This window comes from Schistocerca nitens, chromosome 2 (genome assembly GCF_023898315.1).
Source record: "Schistocerca nitens isolate TAMUIC-IGC-003100 chromosome 2, iqSchNite1.1, whole genome shotgun sequence".
In the NCBI taxonomy this organism is placed as follows: Eukaryota; Metazoa; Arthropoda; class Insecta; order Orthoptera; family Acrididae; genus Schistocerca; species Schistocerca nitens.
The window spans coordinates 467,098,140-467,119,454 of record NC_064615.1 but is presented as its reverse complement, the minus strand read 5'-3'; the positions used below and the strand labels follow the sequence as shown (position 1 = coordinate 467,119,454).

At 40.9% G+C, this 21,315-nt stretch overlaps 2 protein-coding genes across 4 annotated transcripts in view; one reads left to right on the top strand and one right to left on the bottom strand.

Moving 5' to 3' along the window:
- LOC126236378 (phosphoribosyl pyrophosphate synthase-associated protein 2) overlaps window positions 1-1,552 on the bottom strand; it is a 92,025-nt gene extending 90,473 nt beyond the window's left edge. For both annotated transcript variants that reach the window (XM_049945634.1, XM_049945635.1), the window contains exons 1-2: window positions 1,369-1,552; window positions 1,187-1,281 (exon numbers count right to left, since the gene is read on the bottom strand). In XM_049945634.1, coding sequence (XP_049801591.1) covers window positions 1,187-1,266 — 80 coding nt within the window. In that variant the 5' untranslated portion in view covers window positions 1,267-1,281; window positions 1,369-1,552. The remainder of the gene's footprint in view (window positions 1-1,186; window positions 1,282-1,368) is intronic.
- Window positions 1,553-1,660: 108 nt separating this feature from the next.
- LOC126236376 (guanine nucleotide-binding protein G(o) subunit alpha-like) overlaps window positions 1,661-21,315 on the top strand; it is an 85,121-nt gene continuing 65,466 nt past the window's right edge. For both annotated transcript variants that reach the window (XM_049945632.1, XM_049945633.1), the window contains exons 1-3: window positions 1,661-1,977; window positions 11,213-11,397; window positions 16,363-16,523. In XM_049945632.1, the coding sequence (XP_049801589.1) occupies window positions 1,854-1,977; window positions 11,213-11,397; window positions 16,363-16,523 (470 nt within the window). In that variant the 5' untranslated portion in view covers window positions 1,661-1,853. The remainder of the gene's footprint in view (window positions 1,978-11,212; window positions 11,398-16,362; window positions 16,524-21,315) is intronic.

Below are 21,315 nucleotides of genomic sequence, written 5' to 3'. Positions count from 1 at the left end.
GCCTTGGGTAGCTACAACGTGTAAGTGAAGACAGCCATGCATGAATACCCACCAACCTCCCCAGGGGTCGTAACCCCTGCAACCCATAGAAGATAAAGATGCTTCAGTAGCTGATTAGTGTTTTTTGTCTTTTTTAAAAAAAAATCTCACGGGATAGAACGAACAGATCAGAAAGATAAATACAATAAACTAAAACAGAAATTGGAGGAAACAGATAATTAAAATAAGTAATAAGTGTTTTTAAATTTAAAAAAAATGTCTCACGAGATAGAACGAACAGATCAGAAAAGTAAATAAAATAAGATAAAACAGAACTGGAGACAACCACACTCAAACCAAACTCCGCGCCGTCATGACGTCACACACGACAACACCCTTACGTCACGGGTCAAAGCCGACGCGTGGGATCGGACGCTTCTGTCGACCCCCATAAAGCTCAGTTTCAGAGGAGCCTAAAGGATTTATTGGAGGCCAACTTCCCCTCATTCATTCGTTAATTTATTATTATAAACAACTGGAGAGAGAGAGAGAGAGAGAGAGAGAGAGAGAGATAAAATAATGCAAATAATAAAAACCCTTCGACTTGTGCACAAATTCAGTGCACCAATGAGATCACTGAAAATAAGTGATCTAAAATGACTCTTTTATTACATTTTTACTAGGCCTACCTCATAAATGAAAATAAGTTTAAAAAAATTTTTTGAGTCATTCCACATCCATAATAACTATTGTATGTGGGATCTTGTTTTTCACTGTAATTTTTTTTATTGTGAATTCCTGTTGTTCTGACACGTTGTACAATCCGGAGGATCTCCTCACTATGGATCTATTGGAACGAAATGTACATGCAATCTAATCTAATGCAAATGGTTATATTAATAACATGAATACACAGTAGTAATGTTCCATGGAATGCTATTTGTTTAACAGTTCATTATTAAATATATATATTACTTTGGTACATAATACTGTGTATTCAAGTTATTAATATGTCAATGTTCCTCCAAGAACTGACAGCATATCCCATAAACATTAGCAAACGTTTTACATCATTAGTGTTATTACGCAGTCATTAAAGACTATATAAACGGGAGAAAGGTACGTAAAACACACAAAAATGCAATGTCAGTTCCTTTCTTGACATTCTGAATGGCAAACGGGGCAGATGGCACACAACGCGTCTTACCTAGCGACTAAATTTGCAAGCTCTGGATGTGAGTTCCCTCCAATTATCATAATATCGCTTGATGCTGGCATGTCCATCATTTTCTACAGGTAAATCTGTAATGGAGATACCATTATCAACAGTAAACAAACTACGATGTCAATTTGCAAGCACATTAATATATTAACAAATCATTAACTTACCACAACTTCATACAGTTCCAATGTTACCATGAACACAAAACACAGACGCAGTGGATATACGAAATGTATGAAAGATACTGTTTTCACCTCTGTGAATGTTACGCTGTAAAACCACACTCGGCGCTATGAAACTTTCCGTCCGGTGAGATACAACACATCACGCAAATCAACACCTCATTACGCACTCAGAGACATAACATATGTAAACTGTCTGAACATCTTTGGTTTGAACAGTGTGTGTTATATATTTCAAACGGTGACAGCGTTGGATGAACTTCACTGGACAGCGTGAATGAGGCCGTCGTGCTGTTGTTGTTGTGGCTTGCTTTGTTTATGTGTTGCCAGTACACTCATGTAGCATATATTATAGAACACCAGCGCACTACAGACGGAGTTATTTCTCATATTCAATATATATTCTACAGATTAATCTTCATTAAATTGTTCGTGTCGCTGTGGAACTGTGCTCATATGTGCAACATGGGATGGGTGGATGTCTTAGTTTAGACAGAGAAGGAGCCAAGGCTAGAACGCGAAGTGAAGAAATCGACAGGCAACTTGCAGAATTGGCAAAACAAGAGCGAAATGTCATCAAAATACTGTTACTCGGTAAGAATAACTGATCAGATATTACCGGTTTTGTATAAAGTATTGTGCTATTTAAATGAACGATTATTTTTATAATTGCATAGGCTACCAGAGACCAAATCTGACATTAGTTCTGTTGGCGAGAACAGTGTTTCAATTGTAATTGCCACGATGAATCAACATTTTTATCGGTTTGCTTTATTAAGTACCTGTGAGGTCTTTCTTACAACCCACACATGCCCAGAGAGAGAGAGAGAGAGATATGCATGTGCTGCTATTTTAGAAATGGATCACTGGCTTTAAGATATTTCCTTGGTTATTGCATGAGCTCATACTTTCCATTACTGAGAATGCTTGTGGCGGCTTGTTGAATACCTTTATATAAAACAAATGTGTGACTATAAGCTTCTTAGTAGGCCTAAACCCTTAAAATCACTTTTAGTAATGTTGGATCTGTGGGCTGCACGTTGTGACCATCATATCATTGGCTGTATGTCTAACTCTGAAAACTGATGTAGAGGTACTGAATCAAATCAGGGAGACAAGAGCTTAATGATGCTACTTGACTGAAAGAAGCAATATGTTGAAGAGACGTGCCAGACTAGCACAGGTAGCCACATGAGACCAGCCTCCAGGCTGAGGACAATAACAACAACAACATGTAACGCCTCTGTATCCTGGTTATTAGGGGCTAGTCTCCTTGATTCCACATGAGTACAGCCGGAACTGTTTATGCTTATGGTGTTTTATGTTTGCCCACAGCCAGCTTTACAGATTTAACAGTACTGTCTGTAGTATGTATTTATCATGTAATGAATGTTGTAATGTTCTGGTAATTTGTTTGTTACGAATGAGCAATAAAGAAATTCCAATCCCAATGTGAGAATTACCTACAGCACCTCAGATAAAGTGGGTCACAAAAACTAATGAAGGGGTTTTCACTTCTTCTTTCAGAAATCAGAGACACTCACTAACAGTCAAAAAGCACGTGTGTAATACTAGCAACGCATGTATTCCCTCCCCCTCATCTCTTCCCACTGCTTCTATCATTGAGGCTGCACAGTGGTTAGTGCAGTACACTCTCATTCAGGAGGACACTTTTTCAAATCCCCTTCCAGCCATCCAGATTCAGGTTTTGTGCGATTTCTCAAAATAACAATCAAGAAAAGTTTTTAAAAATGTAGTTTGCCTCTGTATGAGCTCTTTTAGAGGTGTGCAGTTGTGAATCTCACAGCTGTTTGTATAAATCACACTTGTTTCTGTTTAATTTGACTTGTACCTGTATGAAAGAGGTGAACTGTATAGCACTGTTAACAGTTGAGGATGGAGCAAAATGAACAGTGCCTGACACAGTGACAGATACAGCTCAGAAGTCCATGAGCTGTCAGTGCTGGATGCCATTTTAATTGGTTTTGTTCCTTAAAATCTGTCTTAGTATTTTTGTTGACAATCTTGTAAAAAATTAAATACAGTGTGCATCTAAATCGATGCGCCGAGACTTGTCATGCAGGTGAGGAGACATAATACAGCAATATAGGTTTCACTCTTCCTGTTCCATTTGTGGGTAGAGTCCAGAACAATAACTTAGTAGGTCTCTGTTTAATCTCAGTTCCCCCTAATCTCACCATCATGGTTATTGTATGTATGCTGGAATAGTTATTTCTCAAACTATCTTTGAATCTTATCACTCAATTCTGTCAAAAGGGAAAATCACTTGAGATAACTGCAAAATTTCAAGGAGACAGAGTGGTTGCTCAGCTCTTACCTTCAACAAAAAAATCCCTAGTACTGGCTACTGTTTGGCTGCACCTGCTGTTGGAGTCAATGTTGTATCACAGAGGTGGTGCAATGTTAAGAAGCTCACATTACTGATCTTCAGACATACTTTCTTGACATTCAGTTACCAAGAATTACCAGCACATGTTATTATTTACAGAATGCAATGCCAGGTGCCACCATATATTCCCACACTAAGGGAATACCTTAATTACCACTTATTTTTACTTACTGATGAGCAATATATGAGGCAAAACAGTGCTCTAAATATGGCAGTTCCCATCCATTTCAGTCTTGTAATGCCCCTTATGTTAAATATGCCATTTGCCATGGCAAAAATTCACCATGGAAAGATTATACACACTGTCATAGGAATATAAAAACTCAGCAGTGTTGTTTACAAAATCTCATTAGAAGAAGGTCTAGGTATAATGGATTCTTATTCATACTCTAAGGTACTTGTGAGTGATCAATTTTATTTCCCAATCCATCTATTGTAACCACTACCTACAGCCCTGCTGTCACCTTGAGCTTGTGCATGTAATGTCAACAACAGTTCCCCGCAATGTAGTCACCACAACTCAAATTGTCCCATAGTGTAAATAACAGTAGAGACATCCTTTAAGGCATCATGAGCCAGTATTATGATTCAGCGTTAGGAGAGGAGAGCAGCACAATGCTAGGTAACCCTGCAACATCGCAATGATTAGCAGAGCTTTTCCCCAGCATTTATGTCAGCTGTGATGATTTCCATCATCCCTGACTGTTTCCCACAGGTAAAGTCGCAACCTATCATAATTTATCAGCCAACTTCAGAGCATGTTAGCAATAATACTCTGACCTAGAATAACATCCAATACTTGTTCGATAACACGAATAATCTTGAAGTGTTAAGTCATATTTTCCTGGCACAGTGTCTAATCCATAAAATTTTGAGAATGCAGCCACATAACTCTGTTTATTCTTCTGGTAACATTCCAACTGTTTACCTTTTAGCCATCTTCAGAGTATTGTAGCTTCAGTTGCACAGCTCAGTCTGAAGAAGGCCGAAATATTAAAAGAAATAGAATTAATGCTGCTGCACTCCTGAAAATTAATGGATCACACACAATCTTGTTTTAGCACTAACACACCAGGCTGCTTGGAGCCACCTGGAACTGAATGCTCTGGTACTCATCAGAGAGAGAACCATCCATATCTTCAGCTCGATGAGTGTGACTTACAGCCTTGCCTTGGAATGCACAATCAGTGAGAGCCAATTGAGAAAGCCTACTTAATGTGATGTTTACCATTTACCATTTATTTGTCGTACTAAGTGATTGCGGACACATGGTTCAAGACTAACTATCAGGTTATGTTCTCCAAGACACAGCACATTTTGAGAAGACTGGTATGGTGCATGAAACTGTAGAATTCCAGCATTTAGTGATAATACATACGGTACAATAACCACTTCAGAATGTGTCACTACACATTAAACTACCATGTGGAAGATTTTGCCACTTGACTGTCCTCAGTGAGCAGTCATACCCGACAATGGGGGCTATGACAGGAAATTTTCTTCATGTGCAGCCAACTTATTTAACCTGCAGTAGCCTTAATGCTAATGCAACAGTTTTGGGCTACCAGGCAAGAGACTGAAGTGTCACAGTAATTCTTTTGCCAGTAGAACTAAGCCCCATATATACTTTTCCCCACAATGACACATTCATCTTATTGAACGAACTTGTGTGTAGTTATGTATTTATGGGCCAGTCCATTTCAAGGACAAAGCAGTTGCATCTCAACCAATTTCAGTTATGTTGAAATATGTACAGTATGTATCTAAGGGACCTGTATGAATGTCTACCAACTTCGTCCGTCTATATGTGGTATAGGTACTAGAGCCATTTTCATGAGGGCTACTTTCCTTGCAACGGCAAACCCTTTGAAAAATCCTTAGGTTCAGTTAGTTGTCGTCCCTGACCTAATAGAGCTATGGTCCTTCCACTTGCCATTCCAACACTACCTTCTGCATAGAACACAGGAATAACATAAATAAAGATGAGAATGCAATAGCTACATCACATTGCCTCTTCAAACTTGCATCTTTTAACGAGAAATAGTAAAAGTAAACGGCACTCACAGATTATGACTAAGGCCTGTTCTGATTCTCATAGTGGGTAGTGAGTAAACTGCATTGCAACCATAATCTTTTTTCAGTGCATTGATTGTCTTTTCATTAGAAAATTAGTGAATTATTAACTTTCCTACAGATGTATTCACTAAGCTGTCAGCCTCTGAAGTTACCAAAACTACAAAATGTGCCATTTTTGTTTGTATTTGGCACCACCTGTTTTAAAACAGACACCACAGATTTTAAAGTAGTTACATCACTGAAAATAGTAGGCTAGGCTCTAATTAAGTCTATCAGAACCACTTACCTTTATATTTGCATTATTTCAGTTAAGATTCAAAAATTTGTCTGAAATTTTTGGTTTTTATTAGTACATGTGAGTACTGTTTATTAATTTAGTCCTCAGTAAACTTTATGTTTCTTTTGCAAAATGTATTTGAAGCATTGTTGTTTTATAGATTGTGTATGATGCTTAATTACACTAAATAATAAGCTCAGGATTCCAAGACAGGCTACAGTCCTGCATTTTACTATCATATGTAATTTTGCATGCAGCATAACTGTGTATATAGCGTACAGGAGCTTAAAAGCTGAAAGAATTTTCTTTTAAAGAACAGCAGCTGGTTCATTCATCATCTTGGACAGTTTCCAGCGTCTGGCCGGGTCTGTTTGGAACATAAGCCTCTCCATCGTCTTCTGTCTTGCCACCATCTCTCTGTCTTCACCTTGGTCCAATCTTCTCCTTTCTTCTGGATGCATTCTTCCGCTCCTTTCAGCCATCTGTCTCTCGGTTTTCCTCTTGGTCTCTTTCCTACTGGTTTCATCTTGTTTATCCTCCTGGGTACCCTTTCTCCTCCATTCGCCTAACATGCCCATACCATCTGAGCAGCTGGTTAATGGACAAAAGTGGTTTATACTGTGACGAAAATGCTGTGTTGTGCTTTCATCTTGAAACACTCTTTACACTACTATAAATTTCTACAAAGAGAATGTAACAACAATTATAAATAAGTCTGATTTCATTTGACGTGGAAATGGTTGCTCAGCTGAAATGTATGATGAAGCCTGTATATAGCAAGTCAAAAACTTTGCTCATCATGCAGAAAAGATTTTTCCATGAAGAAGATTCCATAAGTCATAGTTCATTAGGAACCACAAGAAGCTGATGATACAAACATTTCTGTAGATATGAATACAAGTTTATCAGCATTGAAAACTCAGTGAATTTTGTCAATTGATAGAAAAGTCTGCATAAAGGGAGAAATGTGTCAAGTTGAAGATGCAGTTCTTAGGAATGTTGCAATAGCTGGTGGACGTCTTCCTGATGAACTGGACCAACATAGTGCAGACAGACACTGACTCAGTTATTTACATGACAGTCAACTGACCAAAGAAATTAAAGAAAAGTCGAATATCTCTGCTAATCAAGTGATAAATGCATCCAGAAAACATAAGGCAAATATTTATGGAATTTTCAAGACAAAATGGATTGCACTTCCATTTGAGTTGATTGAGAAGAATTTCTTGTTACAGAACAGTTTGAAATAAATATTATCGTATATCAAAACAGAAATTTACCTGCACACAGATTTTCTATAGTTTTTGAATTACATAACAATTGATGTGTGACTATAGTTGCATTAGGTTCACTCTCAGTATGCTGAGTACGTCAGAATTTTGTGCAGTTGTTTGTGGTACAGCAATCATGGACCAGTGCAATTATTAATATAGTAACTTATTTATGCAGATGTAAGCCAAATTATTTTTGGATCACAGGAGACCACTCGCAGATAAGCAAAGGCACTGAGTTGTTGATAGGCACACACAAAAGAAAGAAAGTTTGCTAGCTTGTGGAGTTGTTCTTTGATGAGCAAGAGTAAAAGGTGTGCGTGCACACACACACACACACACACACACACACACACACACACACACACACACACACACGGACATGGTCCCGGCTGGACTAATAGTGCCAATGCTGCTTTTTGGTAGGTGGACTGGTTGTGCTGGGGGTAGTGCCATGTGGGGTGGGTAGTGGGAGAGTGAGGTTGGAGGCAGGGAGAGGGACTAGGGGTGGCTGGCTAGCAACTCGAAGGAAGACTGCCAGTTTATCAGATAGGAATGTCAGAAGGAGGGGTGGCAGCCATAAGGCCTGGCACAACTGTAGTGGGCAGTGACAATCAGCACACGATGCAGGCAACATGGGGACATGAATCATGAGGGGATGACAGGACAGAGGAAGGGCTAACTGTTGTATGGAGGGTGTGGGGACGGTGGGTTACCTGAAAGTTTTGATTATCTCTCATCCTAGCCCTGAAATGAGAGGCATCCTACCCAAGACCCTTCCCACCCAACCTACAATTCATCCTAGTCCATCCTTATATCACACCCACTACCAGTCCTTTGCCACAGTGATCATATCCATATGGCAGACCAAGATGCATGATGTGCGCAGTCCATCCACCCGGCACCTGTAATTCCAATCCTGTCACAGGTTTATCCTATCAGAGGCCAGACCACCTATGAAAGCAGCCACATCATATACCAACTTTGCTACAAACAACCCACAGCTTTTTATGTCAGTATGACCATCAATAAGCTGTCCAAGATGATTGGCCACAAGGTGGTACAACATGCAGGTGAGTGTAACATGCTCAATTTCAGTGGCTGCTTCATAACCCGAGTCATCTGGATTTTTCCTTCCATCGCCCGCTTTGCTGAACTACACACGTGAGAGTTATACATACAACATATCCTCCGATCCTGTAATTGTCGTGGGCTCAATCTCAGGTAACCCACTGTGCACACCCTTTCCTCCGTCCTGTCCTCCTGTCCCAGTTCATGTCACCTTCAAGTGTGTGCCACTTCCCGCCGCTGCTACGATGTGCCACCCCTCTCTCCTGCATTCCTAGACAGTAAACTGCACACCTTGAAAACTTGATTTGAGTCTACAATGGTGAGTCACATCTCTCTGAGGATTGGTCCAGCGAAGTCCATGTGGACATGCTCCCATGGCCAGTATGACATCAACCAGATGTGGAACTGTTGCAGGGATGAGGGATGCTGACTGGGTTGGCGCACAGGTCTCACTGAAATCGGCTGTTCCCTTGATGTCCTACGTGATGACATTCCAGTAGGCATGCCACCACGCAAGTGCCTTAATGGGTGTCATTCCCGACTGGTCAGCATTCTGGAGATTTATGATGCACTGATGCAGTGGGGGTGGGATGACCACCCAGCAGTCATCATCATCTGTCATCAGCATCAGTACTCCCTTTTATTATATGGATCCTCTTTTTTAGGGGGGAAATATGTGCAAAGTTCTGGAAAGGAGCAGAGCAGAGAATGTTTCGACCAACCTTGTCAGATGTGTAAGGTCCTCGCTTGAGTACCTTGCAATTGTGGATGCAGTGACAGGAAACTCTTGTAGGTGGTTTTGTCAAGTTTTCCCTATTTGGAAGTGCAGTGTTTCCTAAGAGTCAAGTGTGTGATCTGACCCCAAAGGTAGGAAGGCGTTCATGTTAACATGTACTGTTGGCTAAGAGTGAACTGGATAATTGCAATCGCTGAGAAAGAGGGCCCAGCATTGTAAATATTATGCTGTTTCTTCTGGGAGGCATTCTTACAACCAAACAGAGAAATTAATTGTTTGTGATCCATTATGAGGTGAAATTTTGTGCTGTAAATAAATGTATGGAATTATTTCAGAGAGAGCACCATTATCAAAATGGTATCAAGATATCTCAGACAGCAGCAAAGCCCTTTCCTACCAATAACTAGCAGTCGTGAGGAAACTTATTCTGCCTCAAATCTCAATTCAAACAGACAGTATCTCACAACAGTTATTAATGTATACAGATGCAATTAAGACATTATCAGGGGATCAGACATTATTAGCACTCCCCAAGGCTGATCAGCTGATTTGACTGCTTCAGACATAAGTTTAATTGATCTTAAATTTATCGCCTCTGTGAAAAATACAAAAAGTAGAAATATCTGTCAGATCTGTAAAGCAATTACAACAGTGATCCACTCTGTACTTCATTGTTTTGCTTAATTAGGGGCCTATGTTGAGTGCCAGAATTTAACATTTATGGTGTTTCCAAAGTGTGGGGGTGAGAGGGAATAGGTTGCGTGAAGTATTCCATTACATTATTATATATGTGACTTACGTTAAGCCGCCGGAGATGATGAAGGCCCTAACGTAAGATATTCCTGAAATATATTCTCATTTCACCTTCAGGTACATGCTGTGACTCTTACCCTTGTAACATGCCTGTGGCCAGTGTCCTGTCTACATGTGTGACCAGCCCTTCACCCAAGAAGATAAAGGTTGACAATTTATGACTCTTTTAAACATGGTAGTAAAAGAACATGATTTATGTTTTCTTCCCTTCAAAATTATTGCTCTGTGTTGTTCAAGAAGAAAGCACACTGTTACACATTGGAGTGCATCGTTGATTGTACTTTTCTAGCTGTTGGCAGATCTCAATAAAGATTCATTGACAATCAGTGTTAATCTATACCACATTTCATGTTTCCGAAGTTACAGGTTGTTTACATAAGTGAAAATGTGTTGATCTGATGACTGAAAAGAAATTAGGAGTTGTAGGTAAATTACTAAAGGACGAATCTGCAGTAAGACTTTCGCAGGTATATGGGATAGGCATACAAACAGTGAGAGATTAAAAGAAAACTGTTAAATTTTGCAATCGAAGCTGACAGCCAGTCCAGGCCAACCCAGTATAAATGCATGAAAACTTCAACTTAACACAAAATAACATGAAATACTGCACTTGCTATTCCAGAAGAAGAAGTCAGGAGTAGTTCCCGTATTAGATCCAATATTAACAGAGAAAGCAGGAGATTTCTATGAAACTAGGAGAACTGAAAAAAAATAACAGATCATCAGGATGGCTGACTCAGTTTAAACATCACTATGCAATTCATTTCTGTTAGGCATGAGAAACATATTGCTAACAGGTGTAGCTACTGCTTTTTGCCATTAATTCTTCATCTGTACAGAACAGAACAACTTTCTCCACAAACACTTATACAATTCTGATGAAACTGGGCTGTACTCAAAGGGCATATCCATATGAACTTCACGTTTTCAGACCAAAGCACATGCTAATTTTGGATTTTTCATGTTTTTTAAATGTCCATGCATTAACCAAGAGCTTGTGTGATATTTTTCGCTACATATGTTGGTAATTAAGGATCATATACACTCACAGCTCTTTGTGATTGCATATAACCTTTATAGTTGTAATTGGTGGTAAGGTAATATTACATGGTAAAGTAATATTACAGTTGAGTCATTTTTATGACAGAGACAAGTTGATCCTGAAAATGTTGCAGGTGCAGGAGAGAGCGGAAAGAGCACGCTGGTAAAGCAGATGAAAATCATCCACAGTGATGGCTTCACAAGAGAGGAGCTCAGCAGCTTCCGGCCAACGGTCATGGATAACCTCTTATCCTCCATGAAGTATGTGCTGAGCGGCATGGGTCTACTGAGGATAAATCTGCAGTCTCATAAAAATAAGGTGTGTGTAGTAAACACTGAGAACCCAAAATACACTATGAAATAATTCAGCAATCTACTTCATTGTTGACATTTTACACATCCTCCTTGTAGCTCCCATTAATACAAAAAAAAGTTTCAATGATATGAAATATTTTTTAAATTAACTTACAAAACCAGTAATTTTATCATCCAAATGGTGCAGATGAGATGAGACATTAGAGACCTATTTTTGTACAAGGTTAGGAGGGTAATTACAGCCTGTAAAGGCCTCAGTGAGACACTTTCAAGAGGGACTACTCGTCATTACAGATGCAACGGCAGTTGTTGGTTACGCCATATGGAAGGGCCTTCTTGGTATGGAATGGGTGACAGCTGACAAAGTGAATGTATTGCTTGTGGTTGATAGGTTTGATATGGGCAGAAGTACTGATGTAGCCATCTTTGAGATGGACATCAACATTGAGGAAGGCAGTTTGTTGGGTTGAGGAGAACCAGGTGAAGTGAATGGGGGAGATGATGATGAGGTTCTGGAGGAATGTGGGTAATGTGTCCTCACCCTCATCCCAGAACATGAAGCTGTCAGTGATTCTGAACCAGATGAGGGGTTTGGAATTCTGTGTGGTTAGAAAGGATTCCTCTTGATGGCCCATGAATAGGTTGGCATTGGATGGTGCAATGTGGTGCCCATAACCTTATCCCGCATTTGTTTGTAGGTGATGACTACAAAAAGGTGGAGTAATTGTGGGCAAGGATATAGTTGGTCAGAGCAACTAGAAAGGAGGTTGTAGGTTTGGAATCTGTCGGGCAGAGGTAGTGTTCAATAGTGGTAAGGCCATGGGCTTTACGGATGTTGGTGTAAAGGCAGGTGGCATCAATAGTGATGAACAGGGCACCATGTAATAAAGGAAAAGTAACTTTGGAGAGTCAGTGGAGGAAATGGTTGGTATCTTTTGTGTAAGAGGGTAGGTTGCAGGCAATAGGCTGAAGGTGTTGGTCTAAGCAAGCAGAGATTCTCTCAGCAGAGGCACAGTAACTGGCCACAGTGGGACATTCTGTACAGTTGGGTTTACGGACTTTAGGAAACGCGTAGAAGTAGGAGTGTGGGGAATGGTAGGGGTGAGGAGAGAGAGATGGACTCTGGGGAGGACTTCTGGGATGGGCCTGAGGATTTGAGTAGAGACTGGAGATCCTGCTGGATTTCTGGAATAGGGCACTGTGGCAGGGTTTGTAGGTGGATGAATCTGACGGTTGGCCGAATCCTTTTGCCAGGTAAAAAAATGAAGTGATCGTGTGGCTTTGATGGCTGGGAGGCCCCAATTGGGGAAGTTTGGCCATCCAGTTGCAAGTCTTATTTCATGTGACACCACATTAGGCAATTTATGTGTCAGTGATGATGAAATGATGATGAGGACAACACAACACCCAGTCCACGAGTGGAGAAAATCTCCAACCTGGCCGGGAATCAAACCCGGGCCAGCTGCATAGTAGGCAAACACATTACCATTCAGCTAAGCAGGTCATTCTTGTGGTTCAAAACAACTGTGTTGGAGCCTTTGTCAGCAGCTAGAATTAAAAGGTCAGGGTCAGTTTGTAGGTGTTGGATTGTGGCTCTTTCTATGGATGTAAGGTTAGCTTGCATTTTGAAGGATTTGGGGAATGATAGTGAGACAAGATTTAAGGTTAAAAAATTGTAGAAAGTTAACGGAGTGATTTGGGGGCAGTGGTGGTGGATGACTGTTGGATAGAGGAGTGAACTGTGTCAGGCAGGGTTCAACATTGGTCTTTGGTTATGTCTGATTGGTAAGGTTGGTGGCAAAAAACTGTTTCTACTATAGGGATTGAAAGAAGACAAGAAGGTCTTTAATAAGTCCTACATGATTGAATTTTGGACTGGGTCAAAAGGCAAGGCCTTTGGAAAGGACTGATACTTCTGTGGGGCTAAAGCTTTCAGAGGAAAGGTTCAGGACTGTGTTTCGATGTATTTAGATTCTGGATTCTGTATGGCGGTGTGAGGGAGTTTTTGTAGGTGGGATAAAAACAGAAGGGTCTGCGAGTCTGGGTTTGTCAACTATCAGGAAATGTGGAGGAGTTTGGAGATAGTTATACGGGCAGTGGATAGTGATAGTTTGAGGTGGGAGTAGGAAGTGAACACTTTTTTGAGGTGGTGTTGTTAAGCTGCTCTAGTTCCTGGAAGGAGAATTTTACAGTTGGAGAGGAGGTATAGCAAGGAGGTTTAGGCCAGTTGACAAGGTTTGTTTGTAAAATTCTTCCTACAGTGGAAGCAGTTTTTCACCACCAACCCTACCAATCAGACACAACCAGAGACCAGTGTTGAAACCTGCATGACTCAGTTCACTCCTCCATCCAACCATGATCCACATCCACTGCTCCCAAGTCATCCCCTTTTAACTTTCCACAATTCCATAACCTCAAATCTTGCCTCACCGTCATTCCTCAATTCCCTCGCCATGCAAGCTAACCTTAAATACACAGAAAGAACTGCAATCCACCAACTAAAAACTGATCCCAACATTATAGTCCTATCTGCTGACAAAAGCTCCACCACTGTGGTTTTGAACCGCAAGAATTACCTGACAGAAGGACTCTACCTACAAACTATGTCACAGTGATCCCATTCCAGAAATCCAGCAGGATGTCAAGTCTCTCCTCAGGTTCGTAGACCCATCCCAGAACTTCTCCCCAGAGTCCATCTCTCTCCTCACTCCTACCATTCCCCACACTCCTACTTCTACATGCTCCCTAAAGTCCATAGACCTATCCATACAGAATGTCAAACTGCGGCCGGTTACTGTGCCTCTGCTGAGAGAATCTCTGTTCGCTTAGACCAACACCTTCAGTCTGTTACCTGCAACCTATCCTCCTACACAAGACATACCAACCATATCCTCCACTGACTTGCCACAGTTCCTCTTCATTTATCAAATGGTGCTCTGTTCATCACTATTGATGCCACCTCCCTTTACACCAACATCCCTAATGCCCATGGCCTTCCCGCTATTGAACACTTCCTCTGCCTGACATATTCCAAACCTACAACCTCCTTCCTAGTTGCTCTGACCAACTATATCCTTGCCCACAATTACTACTCCTTTTTGTAGTCATCACCTACAAACAAATGTGGGATATGGTTATGGGCACCACATGGCACCATCCTATGCCAACCTATTCATGGGACATCTAGAGGAATCCTTTCTAACCACCCAGAATCCCAAACCCCTCACATGGTTCAGATTCACTGATGACTGCTTCGTGATCTGGATTGGGGGTGAGGACACCCTATCCACATTCCTCCAAAATCTCAACATCTTCTCCCCCATTCACTTCACCTTGTCCTTAACCCAACAGACTGCCTTCCTCGATGTTGACCTCTCCCTCAATGATGCCTACATCAGTACCTCTGTCCATATCAAACCTACCGAGCACTAGCAATACCTCCACTTCAACAGCTGCCACCCATTCCATACCTAGAAGTCCCTTCCACATGGCCTAGCCACTCATGAGAGTTGCATCTGTAGTGATGCCCTCTCGATAGGGTCTCACTGAGGCCTTTACAGACTGTAATCATCATCTCAACATTGTACTAAAACAGATCTGCCATGCCCTTTCTCTCCAGTAACCCACTATCCCACAAAGTTCCACCATCCATGGGAGCACTTCCGTCATGACTCAGTACCACCCAGGTGTGGAGCAACTGAATTACATTCTCCACCAGGGTTTCGATTACCTCTCGTCGTGTCCTGAATTGAGGAATGCCCTACCCACTAACACCACCCCCCCCCCCCCCGCCCCCCCAGTGATATTCCACCACCGCCCACCAAACCTACACAACATCTTCATTCATCCACACACAACACTTGCTCCCAATCCCTTGTCTCATGGCTAATTCTCTGTAATATACCCATATGCAGGACCTGTCCCATACATCCACCCACCACTATCTATTCCAGACCAGTCAGAAGCATCACCTATCCCATCAAGCCAGGGCTACCTGTGAAACCAGTCGTGATCTACATGCTAAGCTGCAACCACTGTACTGCATTCTATGTGGGCACGACATCCACAACAAGGCTTCTGTCTATATGAATGGCCCCTGGCAAACTATGATCAAGAAACAGCTGGACGACCTAGTTGTTGAACACACTGCCCAACACTATGTTTTTAATTTCAGTGACTGCTCCACAGCCTGTGCCATTTGGATCCTTCCCACCAACACCAGCTTTTCTTAATTGCGCAGATGGTAACTCTCACTGCAGTATGTCCTATGTTCCTGAACCCTCTTGGCCTCAACTTTCGTTAGTCATTGTACTTCACACACATATTCTGTTCCCTGTTCCCATTCCAGCACTATACAGCTCTCTGTTCCACCAACGCACCCCTATCCTTCCCCGCCCCAACCTCTCCCTTACTGCCACCACCCACTTTGCTTCTCCCGTCATGCGGTGCTGTTTGCAGTTTGGCCTCGGCAGTTAGAGACTGTGGTCATTTGTTTGGGACTTGCGTTTGTGTGATGTGTGTGTGTGTGTGTGTGTGTGTGTGTTGTCTAATTCTGCTGAAGGACTTTTTGGCCAAAAGCTTACTTGCTGTGCCTGCTTACAAAACAACTTAGTATAAATTTATTAGTAAAAAATCACAAAACAGAGATGCTGGCCCATTTGAATTAAGAATCTGCGCCATTGTGAACAGGCTCATATAATATATATTTTTGAGTAGTAAAAAGTATTTGTTGTTAATTGGGTTTTGCTTACTGGCTTCAGTTAAATATAGAATAAATGTGATTAACTAAAAAATTAAATTCCAGCCAATTTTTGGTTCCTTTTCCTTTAAAAAGCATAGTGATACTATTCCTTCACATTGAGTAGTATCACGATATTAAATGGAAAATAAGTAAAGTACTTTGCAGACTACTGTGTACAATTAAAATCATAAAAAATATGATTACCAAGATTATCTTCATGTGTCTCAGTGGCATGCACAGACAATTCTGACCAGCTCCAGCTGCTTTGACAAGCAGTTCAATGTCTTACCAGATGTGGCTAATGCACTACACGAACTATGGGCAGACCGAGGAGTGCGATTGGCCGTGGCACGTGGATATGAGTATGAGCTTAATGACTCTGCCTTATAGTAAGTACTAGTAACTTTTTCATGTCTTCCCACTAATGTAATAATAATGTTTATTAAAAATTAAATAATTTCATAAATTTTTAATATAGTACAATTCCAGGTCACAATGCAGGTTATTCTTATGATTTTGTTGAGTAATAGTACTAAATACCAATGGCCTTGTCACAGTGGTAACACCAGTTCCCATCAGATCACTGAAGTTGAGTATGTCAGGCTTGGCTAGCATTTGGATGGGTCACTGTCTGGGTCTACCAAGTGCTGTTGGAAAACAGGGTGCACTCAGCCATTGTGAGGCCAATTGAGGAGCTGTTTGGTTGAGAAGTGGTGGCTCCAGTCACAAAAACTGACAATAGCTGGGAGAGCAGTGTGCTGACCACATGTTCCTCCATACACGCACCCAGTAATGCCTCTCCGATGAGGATGATACGGCGGTCGGTTGATACCATTGGGATTTCAGAGGCCTATTCAGTAGTAACAGTATTAAATATGTGTATGTAGGCTTCCACAGGAAAGGTCAATTTAGTCTGTGTCGTTGGCTTAATGCCTAAAATGATTTCATTCAAACAATATTGAAGTTAAGAATTTACAAAATAGAGTTTTCAAGAGTACATAATGCAAATAAAACAGTTCTGAAGCTTCAATACATTTTATGTTTATTCCTATGCAAGAACTGTGTTAAACTTTATAGCTTTCTAATCACATTACATTTGATACAGATTGTGTAATACTGTGAAACTAAAATTCTTGCAGAAAGAAAGTACTTGTTTTGCATTAATTTTTATTTATTTTGTGTAAAGACACTGACCTCTTCTGTCAAATAAAACAATGGAAAATTGTGGACTGAAAAACACAGTATGAATTAGGAGAGACTACTACTTATTCTATAGAGAAGGTGTTGTGCAGTGGCAGATGGAGGCATTTCACAATTAAAAGTAATTTAATTATCAGACAAAGTCCATGACAGATTTATAAAGAAAGTGCATACATTCACATGTACAACAACACACACATGGCTACTATTGTCTCTGGGCACTGAGGCCCAACAGCAGCGAGTAGCGATCTCAGCTGGTACAGGTAGTGACGGTATGGAAATGGAGTGGAGGATTAGGGCTCTGAGCACTATGGGACTCAAGAGTGGAGGATTAGGGATAGCAGAGTAGGGGTGGTGAAAACTGCTGTAGTATTGCCATTAAAAGTGTGCAGGGATGTAGTAGGGACAAGATGGTGAGCTGTTAAATGCAATATTGGGAGGTTCTGCACAGGAGGGTGGGGGTGGGGGGGGGGGTGGGGTGGGGTGGGGGCTTGGTAGCAGAGAAAGTGAAACAACTATACAGGTGCACTTGGGGGGGGGGGGGGGGATAAAAGGCATGTGTGAGGCTGGAGAGGTAGCGGAGAACTGTGTAGAGGCAAGTGGATGATAGGGACCAGTAGATGTTGAAGCCAAGGGGGTTATGAGAATGAAGGATATGTTGTAGGGAGACCTCTTACCTGCACAATTCAGAAAATCAGGTTTTTATTGGAAGAACTCGGATAGCATGGGCTCTGAAGCAGTCACTGAAGTCAAGCACAATGTGTTGGGCACTATTATTGGCAACTGGGTGGTCTATCTATCTCTTGGCCACAATTTGGTGGTGGGCATTACTGAAGACAGCCAGCTTGTTAGTGGTCATGCCCAAGTAGAATGCCTCACAGTGGTTGCAGCTAAGATGGTAGACGACATATGACCCTGCCTTTGATGGGATGGGAAATGGACACCTGCATTTGATTTGTTAGAAAAATCCTGTGACAGGAGTAGATTAAGTGAAGGGGGTGGGGGGGGGGGGGGGGGGGATATATGGGACAGATCTTGCATCCTGGGTCTTTAACAGAGATTAGAACTATGAGGGAAGCGACTGGGAGCAGTGATGGAAGGGATGGATAAGGTTTTGACAGCTAAATATCTGTTTTGTGGAGGTGGGTACGTAATTCTGATTTCAGAGCATGACAAGAGTTAGCGAAAACCCTAGCAGCAAATGCTTTTTAGTTGCTCTAGTCCTGGTTTCCTGGGTTGTACTGACAAGGGGAGGGTCTGACTTGTGGGTCACCGATTTTGATCAAGTCTTGCAAAGATGAAAGAGTTACGTGTTTCAGCTCTTTGCAAGAGTCCCCTAATTGTTGAAAAAACCAAGGTCAAAGTTGATGACAGAATCTCGTATTTTAAATTCTATACATTGAAAGATCATCTAAAAACAAACATTTTTGTTATAATGTGGGGACCAAAGTTCAAGTTATTAACAGTTTTGTGTTTTCAAGCTGTAGCTGTGGTACTCGTAGTTATAGGTGTCCAGCAAAGGAAGGTCAGCGGTCAAGGCAGTTAAGACTACCAAACTGCTGGCCATGTTTGATTTTTCATCATGTAATTTTTTCAGTGTTCTTAAAATATTCTGGTAAACAGTGTACATTTCTTTGCATTGATGAAGTAAAAACTTTGGAGGTGTGATTAATTATCAGGTGCATAAATATTATACTGTATTGACAGTTATTTGCGTCGTGATACATGACACACTAGATAGGACTTCCGTAGTTGATGACACTAAACCAACCTACACTGTGAAAGTGATATCACCAAAATGTACCTCTCTTTGTCAGCTGTGTAATATTTACTTTTTTTGACAGGTAAAGAATTTCGTTGCACAACTTCAAAATCATGTGACATCACAGCAGAACAGAGAGTTACAAGATAAGGTGGATGCTACCGTTATTCGTACATTGATCCGTAACCAGTTGTCCACACCAGTCTTTAAGGATATGCTTTTATACACTGGGCATGCAGACAAATTAATATCTGATAGATCTGTTTTTATCACTGTGAATGAGATACGTTTTCTCCGTAAACAATGTAGTGGAAAACATGTCAATGAACTGAGATTTTACTTGTGTGTTGTGCATGGTGCTGGAAATAATTTATGTTTTACCTGTTTCTATGTTAAGTTTCACCCCACAGATTATGAGAATGCTCACAAACAGATGATTATTTAGGATTATGCTATAATATACTGTAGGTGTATTTTTGTACATGTATCACAATGAAAATAACTGCCAGTACATCATGATGCTCTTGAGGACAATATTATGGAAATGGAAGAGGAGGTAGATGAAGATGAAATGGGAGATATGACACTGCGTGAAGAGTTTGACAGAGCACTGAAAGACCTAAGTCGAAACAAGGCTCCGGGAGTAGACAACATTCCATTAGAACTACTGACAGCCTTGGGAGAGCCAGTCCTGACAAAACTCTACCATCTGGTGAGCAAGATGTATGAGACAGGCAAAATTCCCTCAGACTTCAAGAAGAATATAATAATTCCAATCCCAAAGAAAGCAGGTGTTGACAGATATGAAAATTACTGAACTATCAGTTTAATAAGTCACAGCTGCAAAATACTAACGCAAATTCTTTACAGACGAATGGAAAAACTGGTAGAAGCCGACCTCAGGGAAGATCAGTTTGGATTCCATAGAAATGTTGGGACACATGAGGCAATACTGACCCTAGGACTTATCTTAGAAAATAGATTAACGAAAGGCAAACCTACATTTCTAGCATTTGTAGACTTAGAGAAATCTTTTGACAATGTTGACTGGAATACTCTGTTTCAAATTCTAAAGGTGGCAGGGGTAAAATACAGGAAGCGAAAGGCTATTTACAATTTGTACAGAAATCAGATGTCAGTTATAAGAGTCGAGGGACATGAAAGGGAAGCAGTGGTTGGGAAGGGAGTGAGACAGGGTTGTAGCCTCTCCCCGATGCTATTCAACCTGTATATTGAGCAAGCCGTAAAGGAAACAAAAGAAAAGTTCAGAGTAGGTACTAAAATCTATGGAGAAGAAATAAAAACTTTGAGGTTCACCGACGACATTGTAATTCTGTCAGAGACAGCAAAGGACTTGGAAGAGCAGTTGAACGGAATGGACAGTGTCTTGAAAGGAGGGTATAAGATGAACATCAACAAAAGCAAAACAAGGATAATGGAATGCAGTCGAATTAAGTCGGGTGATGCTGAGGGAATTAGATTAGGAAATGAGACACTTAAAGTAGTAAAGGAGTTTTGCTATTTGGGAAGCAAAATAACTGATGATGGTCGAAGTAGAGAGGATATCAAATGTAGACTGGCAATGGGAAGGAAAGCGTTTCTGAAGAAGAGAAATTTGTTACCATCGAGTATTGATTTAAGTGTCAGGAAGTCGTTTCTGAAAGTATTTGTATAGAGTGTAGCCATGTATGGAAGTGAAACATGGACGATAAATAGTTTGGACAAGAAGAGAATAGAAGCTTTCGAAATGTGGTGCTACAGAAGAATGCTGAAGATTAGATGGGTAGATCACATAACTAATGAGGAGGTATTGAATAGAATTGGGGAGAAGAGGAGTTTGTGGCACATCTTGACTAGAAGAAGGGATCGGTTGGTAGGACATGTTCTGAGGCATCAAGGGATCACTAATTTAGTACTGGAGGGCAGCGTAGAGGGTAAAAATCGTAGAGGGAGACCAAGAGATGAATACACTAAGCAGATTCAGAAGGATGTAGGCTGCAGTAGGTACTGGGAGATGAAGAAGCTTGCACAGGATAGAGTAGCATGGAGAGCTGCATCAAACCAGTCTCAGGACTGACGACCACAACAACAACAACAACATCATAATGTATACTTACTTGATTCTTAATTATCACTCCGGATGTTTTACTTCAAAAACAGGTAAAAAGTAATCTGATTATCAGAAATTTAAAAATAAAACTTAAAAAAATCAAATGAAA